Source organism: Saccopteryx bilineata, chromosome 6, assembly GCF_036850765.1.
Source record: "Saccopteryx bilineata isolate mSacBil1 chromosome 6, mSacBil1_pri_phased_curated, whole genome shotgun sequence".
NCBI classification, from domain to species: Eukaryota; Metazoa; Chordata; class Mammalia; order Chiroptera; family Emballonuridae; genus Saccopteryx; species Saccopteryx bilineata.
Window position 1 is genome coordinate 183,812,906 of NC_089495.1, and position 14,394 is coordinate 183,827,299.

The following is a 14,394-nucleotide window of genomic DNA, read 5'->3' on the forward strand; positions in this document are numbered from 1 at the left end:
CAGGACACGACACCATTGCCCACCTGGTAGATGGCTCCACAGCACCATTTTTGTGAGACCCTCACCCCATCTGGTCCTGTCAGTCCTCAAGGAGCTAGAGCCTGAGTCCTCCCCTAGCCTGAGAGCCAGCTGCATCCAGACCCGTGCAGGAACACCTGCTCCACGTGTCCTCCACCCTCCTACCTGGAGCCTCCCGCAGGGCCCTCCCTACCACGCCTCTTCCAGGCGCTGACGGCACTGGGGAAAGGATGGGACCTCAGTGTCCCCACCCTCGGTGATCTGTCAGAGCTCTAACTCCTCAGTGCCCTCCTGACCCTGTTTCTATTCCCATCCCACTTCACCCCCAAGGGGTTACATGTTCACCGTCCACTTGGAAAGAATTTCTCTCTTTTTTTTTTTCCTACGGCTTTAGCGAAGCAGAAAACCAGATGCTTGTAAAGGCTAAACCGGTCCCGCAGCCTCTCTGCTCGGAATAGCTCTCTGGGGAGCCTGGTGGGCCCAGGTGTCGCTGGGAGCAGAGCCTTTGGGGAGTGGGCACTGCACTCACTCTCCTGCTGGCTGGGGCTGGCGCGTCTGCCCTTTCCCCATCCACCTGTTGGCAGGAGCAGGGGCACAAGGGAAACGCTGAATGGGGCCCGGCCGACATTCTCACACTGCTCTGGTCTGGGTCAGAAAGAGGTGGAAACTGCAGGAAGAATTTGGAACCCAGAAGAAATCCAGAAACGGGGGCCGTGGCAGGCTGGGCTTTCTGAGCCAGGCGTCAAAATGAGGGGTGCATAGGAGGCAGCTCTGGGCACCTCACCCTGACATTTGTGGCAGTCCTTCTGTTACTGGCAGTTAGAACTTAGACCTCAGTCCTTGAATTCAGCTAAGAAAGAATTCAGAGCCAAGAACTCAAATATAAGCGAAAGTTTATTTAGAAAGTCACAGAGGTGAAAGAAGTCAGCTAGCAGGAATTTTAGGGGAGGATCTCAACAGCTTGTTCATCAGTTTCCCAGGTGTGTCCTTTCAGGGTCCCAGTCTCCACCGACCGGTCTGAGCTGGGGCAGGGGGTCCTTCGTCCTTGCATCTGCTCCTGAAGTCAGTTGTGCTATTGCTTCAGCTTGTTTCACTGCTTTTCTGAGCCTGCAGCTGAAATGCAACTGAGACCTAAATGTCATCTCTAGTTTAACCAAACCCCTGTCTCTGGGGTCAGCAGACCCGAGGCTCTGTTCCTGAGGTTACTTGATGCAGGTCAGAGCCTCAGTCCTGAGGGCTTAATGCATAAGGGGGTGGTCATGCGAGAGCTCGTATGGGAGTCGTGTGAGGCTATTCTCCGGCCCCCTTATTCCTCCTCCAAGGGTGTCCAAACTGCGTGACTAGTGGTATGAAAGGTCAGGATGTCCAAGCCACGTGACTAGCAATATATTAGGGGAGGAAAGGTCACCCTGGGAGTCTGATTCCAGCCTATAAAACATTTTTCCCATTGCTAAGCACCTGGCACTTTCCAGCCTGCTGACACTCTGTACCTGGCCTATCAGTCCTGCTCATGCTTGTCTAACTGCTGACTCTGTCACTTCCAGGGTTCTCCACTCACATGACTCCACCATGCTGTCTGTGTCCAACTCTCTGTCCTGTCAAAAACCAAAGGAGTCCTAATTCCCATTCCTCAGAGAGACGCCCAGATGGGTCTCACTCATCTTTTGAACCAAGCCACCTAGGCTGGTCACAGGCTAGCCTATGATTTAACTAATTTGGGGAGAAGTCTGTATAGTTGTGCAGGCAGATAGGAATGGGATGGATCATGTGGCACAAACACAGTTGTCTGTGTACCAGAGCCTATGGATGGAGTGATTCTCCTAGATGGGGGAGTAGAGCAGGTAATGACTGACATCTCTAGCACACTGGATCTGTTGAGGGTACAGCTGCAAGTCAGGCGAAAGCTGATCAATAGCTGCTTGAACGTGAGCTATTAAACATGAATAGGGATGTGTCATGGAAACAGAGGCAGGACACACAGGGAGGTGAAGCCCTGCCTGGTGACCAAGCCCCATGCATCCTCCAGGAACCTGAATCCCTCAGCCCATTCCGACAAAGGTGCTTTGCTGGGGCTGAGCCACCCCTGTATTCTGGGTGGCTTCCTTGTCTATAAGTCCATTGCTCACTCTATCACTAGTGCCTAGAAATATCCCTTTTAGAATATTGACTCCCCCAAGCAGAGGTGCATCAGTCAGCTATTGCCATGATAATGCTGGAAAACAAGCCATCCCAAAGTTCACAGGTTACGAGAGCAAGGATTTGTTCTCTTACTTAAATGTTTGTCTGCAGGTCCTAGGTTTTGGTTTCAAGCTTCTGTGGACTCAGCCAGATCTATTTCCCTTTTTTCCATATTCTCCCTGAAACATCAGCTATCAGGGGCATGTTAGTCTCAGGATAAACAGTGAGTACACGAGATGCCAAACCCAACTGTGCAAATGTGTTTAAAGCTTCTGCTTATATTGCATAATGACTGTTCACAGTCCATTGGCCAAAACAGGTGAGATGGCCAAGCCCAAAGTCAATGGGCCAGGAAGATATGCTCTGCTCCTAGAGGGAGAAGAAAGTGATTGAATATTTGCTGGATAATCTTCCAGTCTAACTCAGAAAGCTGGATCAGGACTTCAACATAAGACTTGGGCTTGGGGGCCTGACCAGGCGGAGGTCGCCAGCTTGAGCGCAGGCTCATCTGGTTTGAGCAAAGCTCACCAGCTTGAGTCCAAGGTCACTGGCTCGAGCAAGGGGTCAATCGGTCTGCTGTAGCCCCCTGGTCAAGGCACATATGAGAAAGCAATCAGTGAACAACTAAATTGCTGCAACGAAGAATTGATGCTTCTCATCTCTCTCCCTTCCTGTCTGTCTGTCCCTATCTGTCCTTCTCTCTTACTCTCTCTGTCTCTGTCACACACACAAAAAAAAAGAATTGGGGGTGGGGAGGTCATAATTCAGCCCATAACAACCTCTTTAGTGGGAGGAGATTCAAGGTCACAAGGCAAAGCATGCAGTCACAGGGAGGAGGGAAGAATTGAGGTCACTCTTGCCATCATATACCATCAGTGGCAACACCAATCTAGCTCATGCTCTGAGCTAGCAAGCACTGGTCCAGGGTGGATTACCAACTCCTGCGGCCTGGAACAAGGGCCTCACCCCACCAAGCCCTAAGTGTCTTCAATTGTCACTAGGGCCCAACTCACACTATTTTTTGTAAGAATCAAATGAGATCCTGTTGTAAATGTTCTTTGGAGAGTAGAGGTAGCTCTAAGAAGAGAAGGTAGCTTTCTAAGCTAAATAGGGTGGCATTCATACATAATGAGGCAAAAGACAGATAGGTGTTCCAAAACATGCATAGACTCAAAGAAGAAAAAAGACCCTCTGACAAAGCCTGGTTGATGCAAACACAATGAAAACAACAAATCTGAAACAAAAAGGGAACATAACTGAAGTCACAAAAGAGAATACATACTTGAACAATTTTAGACCAGTAAATGTTTAAACCAACACAAAAAGGCCAATTTTCTAATTAACTTGCCAAAATTGTACCCCTCCAAAAAAATAGAAAATGTTAACAGAACATTAACCATGCAATCAATTAAAATGATAGTCAAAGATCTACTTCCCCAAAAATGCACTAAGTCCAGCCAGTTTTGCAAGTAAGTTATTTAAATCTCCAGGAAACACATAATTAACATAGTTGCAAAAGCCTTAAAAATACATGCACACGAAATCCAGCAATTCATTAAAATAAGGATATCGTGACCAATGTAGTAGATTGTATTACTGACAAAACAGTCATTGTCCCAACCTGCTGGGTACTTTCTGCAAGAGGAATACCTATTCACTGACATCAAGCCCAGGACATAAAGTCAATCCTCTGGCCTCATGTGAAATGGACAAGAAATAAACTTCCGTTGTAATTCACTAAGATTTGGGGGAGAAGGGTTGTTACCAGAGCAGAATTTAGCCTAAGCTGACTAATACAATGAGGTAAAGACTGTCCCAAAAATACAAGAAAAACATTAGAAATTTTATCAGTGCAATTAACGCATTAATAGATAACATAAAAACCCTATGATCATCTCAACAGACGCAGAAAATACGTTTGATAACATCCAATATTCATTCGTAATAAAACATTTACAAACTAATATGGAAGGGAATTTCTTTAACCTGATAGAAGATATCCAGAAACAGAGCAAACGGGATACTTATTAGAAACTTTATAAACATTCCCATTAAGTCAGAAATAAGGCTACAATCCCTATATCACTTTTACTCAACATTGTACCAGTAGTTATACTATAGGTAATAAGGAAAAGAAAAAAAGAAACAACCAGTACATATATTGACAGTAAAGAAACTGTATCAAACTTTGCACTTAAACTAATCTACCTAAAAAAAAAAACAAGAAAAGTGACTGATTATATAAGCCAAACTGATAAAAGACTTTACAATTTAACCAAGTCTGAATCAATATTCAAAAACTAAATTCTTCCTATTCCCCAGATCAGTGAGGAAAGGGTGAATTATCCAACAAGTAGTCAACAATGAGGAGTAAGCGTAAACTTGGATTCCTGCCTCGTGCCACAAATCCACTAAAGGTCTAAATATATAAAATAAAACTTTAAGAATCACTTTAAAATATAGAATACCATCTTTATTACTTGGGACAAAAAACAAGGAGAGTCTGAGAAAACGTCACAACCAAGAGGGAACACACCTAAGGAAACATGATAACTAAATGTAACATGGTATCCTGGATGGAATTCTGGAACAGAAAGGGGTATTAAGTAAAAACTAAGGAAATCTGAATAAACTATGGACTTTAGTTAATAATAATGTTCCAATATTGGTTCATTAGTTGTAAAAACATACCATATTGATAGAAGATGTTAACAATGGGGAAAATGAGAGGGACTCTATTTACTTACTTTTTCTGTAACTCTAAAGATGTTCTAAAGTCTATTGGTACAAAAAAAATTGATAGAGCTGAAAGGATAAATACATACACAATTATAGTCGGATACTTCAACATTATTCTCTTAACAGCTGATAAAACTAGACAGAGCCTGACCAGGCAGTGACGCAGTGGATGGAGCATCAGACTGGGATGCGGAGGACCCAGGTTCAAGACCCCAAGGTCGCCAGCTTGAGCGTGGGCTCAACTGGTTTGAGCAAAAGCTCGCCAGCTTGGACCCAAGATCGCTGGGTCCAACAAGGGGTTACTCGGTCTGCTGAAGGCCCACGGTCAAGGCACCTATGAGAAAGCAATCAGTGAACAACTAAGGTGTTGCAACACGCAATGAAGGACTGGTGATTGATGCTTCTCATCTCTCTCCGTTCCTGTCTGTCTGCCCCTGTCTATCCCTCTCTCTGACTCTCTCTCTGTCTCTGTAAAATAAATAAATAAATAAATAAAAATTAAAAAAAAAAAACTAGACAGAACATCAGCATGGATATAGAGAAAATCAACAATACCATCAACCAGCAGGGTCTAATCAACACCTATAGAACACACCACCCAACAACAGCAGAAAACACACCTTTTGCAAGCACCATAGACCAGTGGTCCCCAACCTTTTTTGGGCCACGGACCAGTTTAATGTCAGAAAATATTTTCATGGACTGGCCTTTAGGGTGGGACAGATAAATGTATCATGTGACCAAGACAAGCGTCAAGAGGGAGTCTTAAGACGGATGTAACAGAGGGAATCTGGTCATTTTTAAAAAATAAAACATCGTTCAGACTTAAATATAAATAAAACGGAAATAATGTAAGTTATTTATTCTTTCTCTGCGGACCGGTACCAAATGGCCCACGGACCGGTACCCGGTCTGCAGCCCGGGGGTTGGGGACCACCGCCATAGACCATATACCAAGATAGGCCATATCCTGCGCTAGAAAACAAACAGCAACAAATTTAAAGGAAAATAAGTAACTAAATAAATAAAAATAGAAAAACAAATTTAAAAGAATTGAAATAACACAGTCCAGTTGCACTTGGGGAACAAGATAAGCTCGCATTTCTTATTTATTAATTTAGTAAACTTATTTATTGAAGCATAATTAAATCTTCTAGCATAGAGGCTGGCATACAGAAGGAAGTCACTAAAAGTCTGGTGAATGAATAGTGACTGAATGAATGGGTGAATGAAGAAAAGATTTCATCTTGGGGGGGCCAAGGCCTGTATTTACTGATAAGAATGAAAAATAAATGATACTCTAGAATAAGTTACAATCGTATTTATTTATTTAATATTAATTAATTAAATATTAATCACTTTCTGTGATTTATTGTTTTTGTTGCCTTTTTTTTTAATTCAGTAAAGCTCACATAGAATCCGGAAAACTTCTCCTTGCAGCAAGAGGGCTGTTGCCCAATAAGGCCAGCAGATGGCACCAGAGGACGTGGTTCAGTCCATGAGGCAGTTCCGCCCCATTTCTCCCAGCCTTGGTGAGAAGGGGCAGCAGCCCAGCCCTTCCTGTGTCTCCCTCAGCAACCTGAGACCGCTCCCCACCACCAACAATCCAAAGGATGAAAATAGTGAAGATGCAGAGAGAGGACCTGTGAAGCCTGACTATGAAGGGGAGGCCAAGGGAAGGTGGTAGCAAGAGGTGGGTGGGTAATGGGAAAGACATGAACACACTGAAATGTGGAAAGGAAGGATGTCCCAGAGAGAAGGGGGAGAGGAACGGATGAGACAAGTCCCTGAGCTTGGGACATGGGATCCACAGTGGAGGGTCACACACTTCCTTTGTGTGTGTGTGGAGGGGGATGGGGGGGTCTAAAAGGACCGGTGTAAAGGCTGCCTGTTTGTAGATCTGGAGAGGAAGTTGCCTCCAGTTGGCGTCTACTTTGTCTGTGACGCAGGAGACCGGGCTGCCTGTTGACAGTGAAGACGCAGGAGAGGCAGAGGGTGACAAGGAAAACCCAGGCAGGTGCCAGCCAGCACCGAGGGTGGGTCCAGAAATTGGCACCATTCGGTTTGACTTCTTTCTTCACTTGTTCATTCATTCTGCAAATATTTGATAAATTACTATTACACAGGGTATGAATCTGGACACTGTAACTTATATTGGGGAGAGAAGGATACAGACAAGTAACTAAAACTATAAATAAACAAACAAAAACATGACAAAAGGAAAGAGAAGGGCTATGAGGAAACAGACCAGGGGAGGGAGCAGAGTACCAGGAGAGCTGTGAAAATGGGGTGCTTATAGAAGTCTTCCCAGAGTAGTGACAGCGAGCAGAGAGCTGAATTCAGGGAAGGAAAAAGACTTGCAAATATCTGGGGACACGCATTCCAGATAAAAGGGACAACCAGGGCCAAGGGAGGGTGCCGCATTCCAGATAAAAGGGACAACCAGGGCCAAGGGAGGGTGCCGGAAGTGGCAGCCAGAGGACAAATCACAGAAGGCGCTGGAAATCACCTTTTCGGGAGATCGTTGGAAACCAGGGAAGCACGTGACCGGGTTCATATTTTCAAAGGCTCACACCGGCTGCTGTGTGGAGATCGGGCTAAGGGGCGAGCACGGAAGGAGGAACCCCACGCAGGAGGCGACTGCAGCGCCGATGGCAGAGATGAGAGCAACAGGGGAGAAAGTTGCAGTTGCGAGTGATCAGATTCAGGATGTGTCTCGTAGGTAGATCCAACATCTGCTGATGGCAAATCTGATGACCAGATGTGCAGTGTGAAAGAGGAAGGGGAGTCCATGGCTCAGGGGTCTGCCCTGAGCCAGATGTTGAGACCGCTTCTCAAATCAAGCAGAATAGATTTGGAAAGGAACAGATCAAGAGTTCTGCTTTGGACATGTTAAGCCCATGAAATCTCCTGTAGGTGGTGTGTTGTGTGCTTTGCTGTGTTTCGGCCAGCAGGTGAGGCTTCGTGTTTTTCTCCAGCTGTGCCTATTGGTGACTCAGCTGTGGAGACAGGGGACAGTGGGTCCACTACTGGGCTTTCGCAGCACAAACAGCAAGAGAATTAAGAATATTGGAAAAAGATCTGGTGAAATGATAGATAATTGAAAAGCCCACTCCTGGAGCCAATTCTAATTAGTCAGGACTAATTAAATTAATACTATGATAGTTATAAAAGCCGAATCCAAGCTAATTAAAGCAAAAAGAGAACCAATGGCTCGTGTAGCTGGAAACGATACTGAAGTAGCTCAGAAACGGGAGGGAAGAGCTATAAGCCATCTGGTCTTAATCGTGGCCTTGAACTAGGCCTGGACAGATGTGACCCCATGCACCCCACATATGAAAGAGGGAAAGCGACAGATCCAAGACAAAAGTAGCAATGAGCTCTGCAGTGAAACGGAGGGGGAACACTGCATCCCACAGATCAAAATCTCAGATACCGAGCTCACCGAAATAAAACATGCCTGGCATGACCCCCTCACAAACCCGGTCGGGAACACTCCTGCCAAATCAGTGTCCAGCGACCACCGCTAGAACTGTGGGAGGCGAGAACAGCTTTTGTATCCGCCGTCCAAGTGAATGAAGCAGGGCTGTGACCAACCCTTCCTTTCTTATATGAAATATCGAACATAAGCTTAGGTGTCCTGGGTGCCACCTTGGGAGGACCACAAATCCTTCTGTTTGTTGCCACTTGATTATCCTAACCAAATGGCAAGGAGCCTCCACAAACAGCCCAGCCAGTCATTACGAGAAAGCACGGCCTCATGTAAACACTGCCATTCTGTTTGACAGACCATTCATTAGACAGGCAGCTCCCTGGCACTGAACCAGCAGTTCATCTCCCTCTGCACCTCGGGGTTACCCTTGGGCTCATCCCAACAGGCCCAAGTGAATGCTGGGTGACTCAAACCAGAGACACTTCACTCCCACATCTGTGGGCAGGACAGACATTCAAGGGGCTCCCATGAAGGGAGAGCTAACATACTGCTCACCTACCCAGTAGCAGCAAAGATGGGGAGAGACAGGACCCCAGGCCCCTGACAGCACGTCTCTGAGGGTGACACTAAACCACAGCTGAACACCTTGTCCATGGATGCCCTGATGCCAGCAGCAAGGAACAGTGCAAACCAGTCTACATAGAAGCCGGTGCCAGGAAAGAACTTTCCTCTCAGGTGGCCTTCCATAAGTGATAGGAACTGGATAGCAGGTGTTGGTGTTGGCCTGAGCGTGCCACATTTTCCACCCCTGATCAAGTCCTTTGGGTTTCAATCAATGCCAACACTGTGTCAGCAATAGTCCCAGCAAGGAACGCATGCTGTGTTCCTGGTACATCTAGTCTCTCCTCACTTCTGAATGACTCTTGCTTTTTGTTTGTTTGTTTATCTGCATTAAATCTGCTTTTGAAGCTGCAACTCATAAGTGCTGCCCACATTACACAACTGTTTGATATGGAGGCAGTGCACTGGAGGTCTGATTGCTTTGGCCAACTCTCCCGCACCTATCCCCACCTATGTCCCCAAGGCCCCCCTCCCTCCCTCCCTCCCAGGGTTGCTCCCTGCCCCTTCAGCTGGCACAGTCCCCACAAGTGCTTCGGGGAACCTGGATTTCCTCCGCTCTGCAGCTGCAGATGCCTGGATGAGGAGACCCAGGCTAGGGGTCCGGGAACCGGTGACATCCTATGTAAATGCAAGGCCCACCCTTACCACCAGAGAGCCACAAGGCCATAAGCAGGTCCTCCTCTCACATGCAGCATCTCTGTTGCAAGGAAAAACTTTGCTGGGCCAACACAGCCCTGTGTTTTGGGATGGGAGGACCAAGCGGAGGGCATCCTCAGACCCCTTTCTTAAACTTTGTAAATTGAGTTGTATCAGGCACACGGAAAAGTAAAAAGTCTTCAGTCTATAACCCAATGCATTTATATCAATGTATTTATCTATGTAAGCACTACCTGGATCAAGATATGGAACACTTCTGTAACCCAGAAAGTAGCCCCACCCTCCCTCCCCAGCACCACCCCCGTCCCTTCATTTCTACCACCTTACGTTAGCTTTGCATGCTCTTGAATTTCGTATAAAAGAAAATATAGGGTATATACAAGCACACCCCCTAGGAGATAGTACGGTTCGGTTCCAGACCAGTGCAAAAAAAGCAAGTATCACAATAAGACAACTCATAATCCTTTTGCTGGTGGAGGGCTTGCCTTCAATTTGTAAAAACGTAATGTCTATAAAGTATAATACAATAAAACAAGGTGTGCCTGTAGCCTTGTGTCTAGCTTCTTTTCACTCAACTAATATTTTTTAGATTAATAGCTGTCGCAAATATCAGCTCATTTTATTCCACTGTATGAGATACTGCAGTTTGTCCATTCTACTGCTGATGGGCATCGGAGCTGTTTCCACGTGTCCAGCGTTAGCTATTACAAACTGTGGTGCTATGAACATTGTATTGTAGTATGTATTTTCGGTGAGCGTGTGCGCTCGCCTCTCTGGGGTGTGTATACTCGGGCGGATATGCTGGCGGGCATGTGACCAGCTTTAGTAGAACCTGCCACACAGTCTCCCAGTGTGGTGTACCCATTTCCACTCTCTCCAGCAATGGCCTAGATTTGGGGGTGGAGGGCAGCACAAGCCTCTCCTTTTCAATGTGCAATAGGGTGAGTCTGTACTGTGGAGTCAGACAGGCCGCGGGTCCGTCTCAGCACCACCACCTGAGTGACACTGGCTACACTACTTAACTCTCAGAGATTCTGTTGCCCCATGGGGATGAATTGTCCTCCCCAGCCTGAGTTGTCATCCATGTCACATCAAGAGACCATGTGCCCAGCATTTACAACTGGCATTTGCCTGGCAGGTGGTTGGCACTAAGCAAATACCTTCTCCCTCTCTTGCCCACATATGAAGCTCACGACATGCCATCAGCAAATAAACATTTCAGGCCTTTTCATCCTTACGGAGTCCTTTAAAATTCCTACACTTGCCTGACCAGGCAGTGGCGCAGTGGATAAAGCGCTGAACTGGGATGTGGAGGACCCAGGTTCGAGACCCTGAGGTCGCCAGCTTGAGCACGAGCTGATCTCGTTTGAGCAAAGCTCACCAGCTTGGACCCGAGGTCGCTGGCTGGAGCAAGGGGTTACTTGGTCTGCTGTAGCCCCATGGTCAAGGCACATATGAGAAAGCAATCAATGAGCAACTAAGGTAGTGCTACGAAAAACTAACTAATGATTGATGCTTTTCATCTCTCTCCATTCCTGTCCGTCTGTCCCTATCTCTGACTCTCTCTCTCTGTCTCTGTTAAAAAAAAAAAAATTCCTACACTTGCAATCCTGAGAATCTACGTATGGTTTTCTTCCCCATTATTTATATGATGGGCCACTTCTGCTGTCACATCGCAGTTAGTGGGATGAAATCCAGGACGTGGAGAGAGTCTGGCTCGATCAGTGCCTCCCAAGGTGAAATTAACAGGTGCTTCCCACCCAGTAACTTGGGGCCAGGAAGGAGACCAAACTAAGGTCTAAATTTACATTGTCTGTTTAAGTACTGATTTTGAAAAGAGCTTCGAGATAGCCTGACCAGGTGGTGGCGCAGTGTAGATAGAGTGTCAGCCTGGGATGCTGAGGAACCAGGCTCGAGACCCCGAGGTTGTCTGCTTGAGGGTGGGTTCACCCAGCTTGAGCACAGGCTCACCGCTTGAGTGCAGGGTCACTGGCTTGAGCATGGGATCATAGACATGACCCCATGGTCACTGGCTTGAGCCCAAAGGTCGCTGGCTTAAAGCCCAAGGTCGCTGGCTTGAGTCCAAGGTCACTGGCTTGAACAAGGGGTCACTGACTTGCCTGGAGCCCCCCAGCCAAGGCATATATGAGAAAGCAATCAATGAACAACTAAGGTGCTGTAACTATGAGTTGATACTTCTTATCTCTCTCCCTTTCTGTCTGTCCCTCTCTCGCTTACTAAAAGAAACAGCTCCAAGATACATTATCTTCACTAAAACAAACAAAATGTGGACAGGATGAATAATTTGTCACTTTTGCATAAAAAGGACAGAGAAGGGTATATATTTCTATGGACTTATATCTAGAAATGGATACACAGGACTCCCAAGCACAGGGCTGTGAGGGGCAGCCATGGCACTGAGGCAGGTGTGGGGCAGATGTTTCAGTACAGCCTTCTATGACTTTTGAGCTTGAAGACCCACATCGATAGACCCTCTATTCAAAATATTTTCATATAGACACAGGCAGTCCCCAGGTTACAAATGAGATAGGTTCTGTAGGTTTGTTCTTAAGTCGAATTTGTATATAAGTTGGAACAGGTACATTGACCTATTAAATGCAACTTAGACAGGTGTTTGTCTTAACATAGTATTTATTTTTACCTTTCTGTGCATGTAACTACTTAAACATTTTCAAACCTACAGAACCTATCTCGTTCATAACCTGGGGACTGCCTATACTTATATATTTTTAAGTTATTCATTAGGTGAATATAAATCCCTGACATAAACTCCACTAAGATGTGTGGTGGACCAACCCTGGCAAAGCAAGGTGCCTGTTAGATGTGTGCATGCAGGTGAGCGTGCATGCGGGTGGGTGCTGGTAGGCGTGTGTACAGGTATGTCTGCATGGTGGGCAGTTCCACCATGACCTGAGGTGAGAGGGGAGCGCGTATAGGGTCACATCAAGGGCAGTGCCCTGAACTTCCAAGAAGACCCACCCTAAGCTCATACGGAGTTAGACCAAGCGGCCCACCTGGCTTTTCACTTCTTCCTCCACTCAACCCCTCCACTCCATAGATTCTGAAATCTATCAGTAGAAATCTGGAGTGAAAAAATGACTCAGTGTTCTTTCGGGTTCGATGTGTATGTGTGCAGATGTGGTTGTGTGTGGGTGGAAGGGAGTGGAAGGGTGTGAGATGGTGCATCTGTGTGGGAGTGTGTGTGTATAGATGGGTAAGTATATGTAAGAGATGCATCTGTGTGTGTATGTGTGTGTTTTTCACTCAGAAAAAAAAAAGGCAGGAAAGACTACCCCCAATAAGAAGTGGGCCCTTGGAATACCACAGGTGAACAACACTTAGGGATATCCCCTTGCCCAAAACTATGGCCAGACTATCCACCTCCCTACAAGTCAACAGCAGCCACCCGAGGGCCTGATCCCGGGCCCCAAGGCCAGTTGACACTGATTAATAATTAACGTAGCTGAGCTTGGCATGGAACCACAACAGGTGTCCCCTCCCAGGGAGCTCACCTTCACTCCATGTGGCCATATCACTCAATTAGGCCAGCAGAGAGCCAGCAGGCAGTCCCGGGCCGGCCGTTCTGAGGGAGCTGGGGCTGGGCAGTAAGGAGCCTTTATCCCCAAGGCATCTCTCCAGCAGGAAGGCAAAACACCACAAACAGAATGAAGCGAGGGGATATCCCTTCCAGTAGAAGTAGGCACCTCCTTTCTGGGGGCACAGCCAGGCCACGGCTCCCCCCACAATCCCCTCACTCAAAGGGAATGTAATTTAAAACACTCACACACACACAAGACTGATAAAAAGCAGAAGAGAGAGGCTGAGGAGTACAGAAAGGACAAGCCTCTTTTATTATCCCAAAAGGCAAAGTGTTGAAGGCACTTACAATGACAAGGGGGGGAGGGCAGGGGAGGCATGGGGAAGTCAGAGGTCAGAGGTCAGAGCACGGAGGTAAGTCAACAGGCCCCACCCTACTCACCACCAGCAGGGAGAAAAGGAAAGCTACGGGGCCAGCTCTGAAGCCAGTCAGGGTGTCTAGCTCTACAAAGGATACAAATCCATTCTACAGAGGATTAGGAAACTAGGAACACAGGGCATCAAGGGACAGGGCTGGCAGTCACGAGTTAGTGGTTCTTTAAGGAAGATGCTCAGCAAGAACAAAGGCCCTCAGGTCCCCTGCTGGAAGAGGTCTCTGTACATCTCGATGAGACGAGCGGCTTCACGCTGTCCAGAGAGCAGAGCACCATGGGTGGTAGAATAGTACTTGCGGTGGGTGGCCTCACCTGAGAACAGCACCTGCATGGGCTGGGAGGGCGATGGCGAGGTGAGGGGGGAGGGGCAGGAGAGGCCAAGGGGCTGCCTGTCTGCCCCAGAGACCCCCATCCATACGACAAGTCAGAGGAATGAGCAAGCATCTGAGATGCAGGCATTGCTGCTTCCCCAGAATGAGGAGCTGCCCACCCCACCTGGCTACCTTCCCCTGTTCTGCCCCAGACACCAGGCCTCAGTTCTGTCTGCCCTGAGGCTTTTAGGAGTCCTGACTCTGCAGTCTCAGAGGCTCATGATGCCTCTTTACCAGGGAACTCAGGGAAAGCAGTTTAACCTCCCTAAGCTTTGGTGTTCTCAGCTGCACAATGGATTTATACCACCTGCTTCTGAGGGTGGTTGGAAGGATTAAGTGAAATAATGTATCTAAAGCACTTAGAACCTGGAAGAACATAAGCACT

The 14,394-nt window shown here is 47.0% G+C and overlaps 1 protein-coding gene across 2 annotated transcripts in view; it reads right to left on the reverse strand.

The window, feature by feature from the left end:
- Positions 1-13,495: 13,495 nt before the first annotated feature.
- SMOX (spermine oxidase) overlaps positions 13,496-14,394 on the reverse strand; it is a 34,446-nt gene continuing 33,547 nt past the window's right edge. For both annotated transcript variants that reach the window (XM_066236645.1, XM_066236646.1), the window contains one exon: positions 13,496-13,972. In XM_066236645.1, coding sequence (XP_066092742.1) covers positions 13,835-13,972 — 138 coding nt within the window. In that variant the 3' untranslated portion in view covers positions 13,496-13,834. The remainder of the gene's footprint in view (positions 13,973-14,394) is intronic.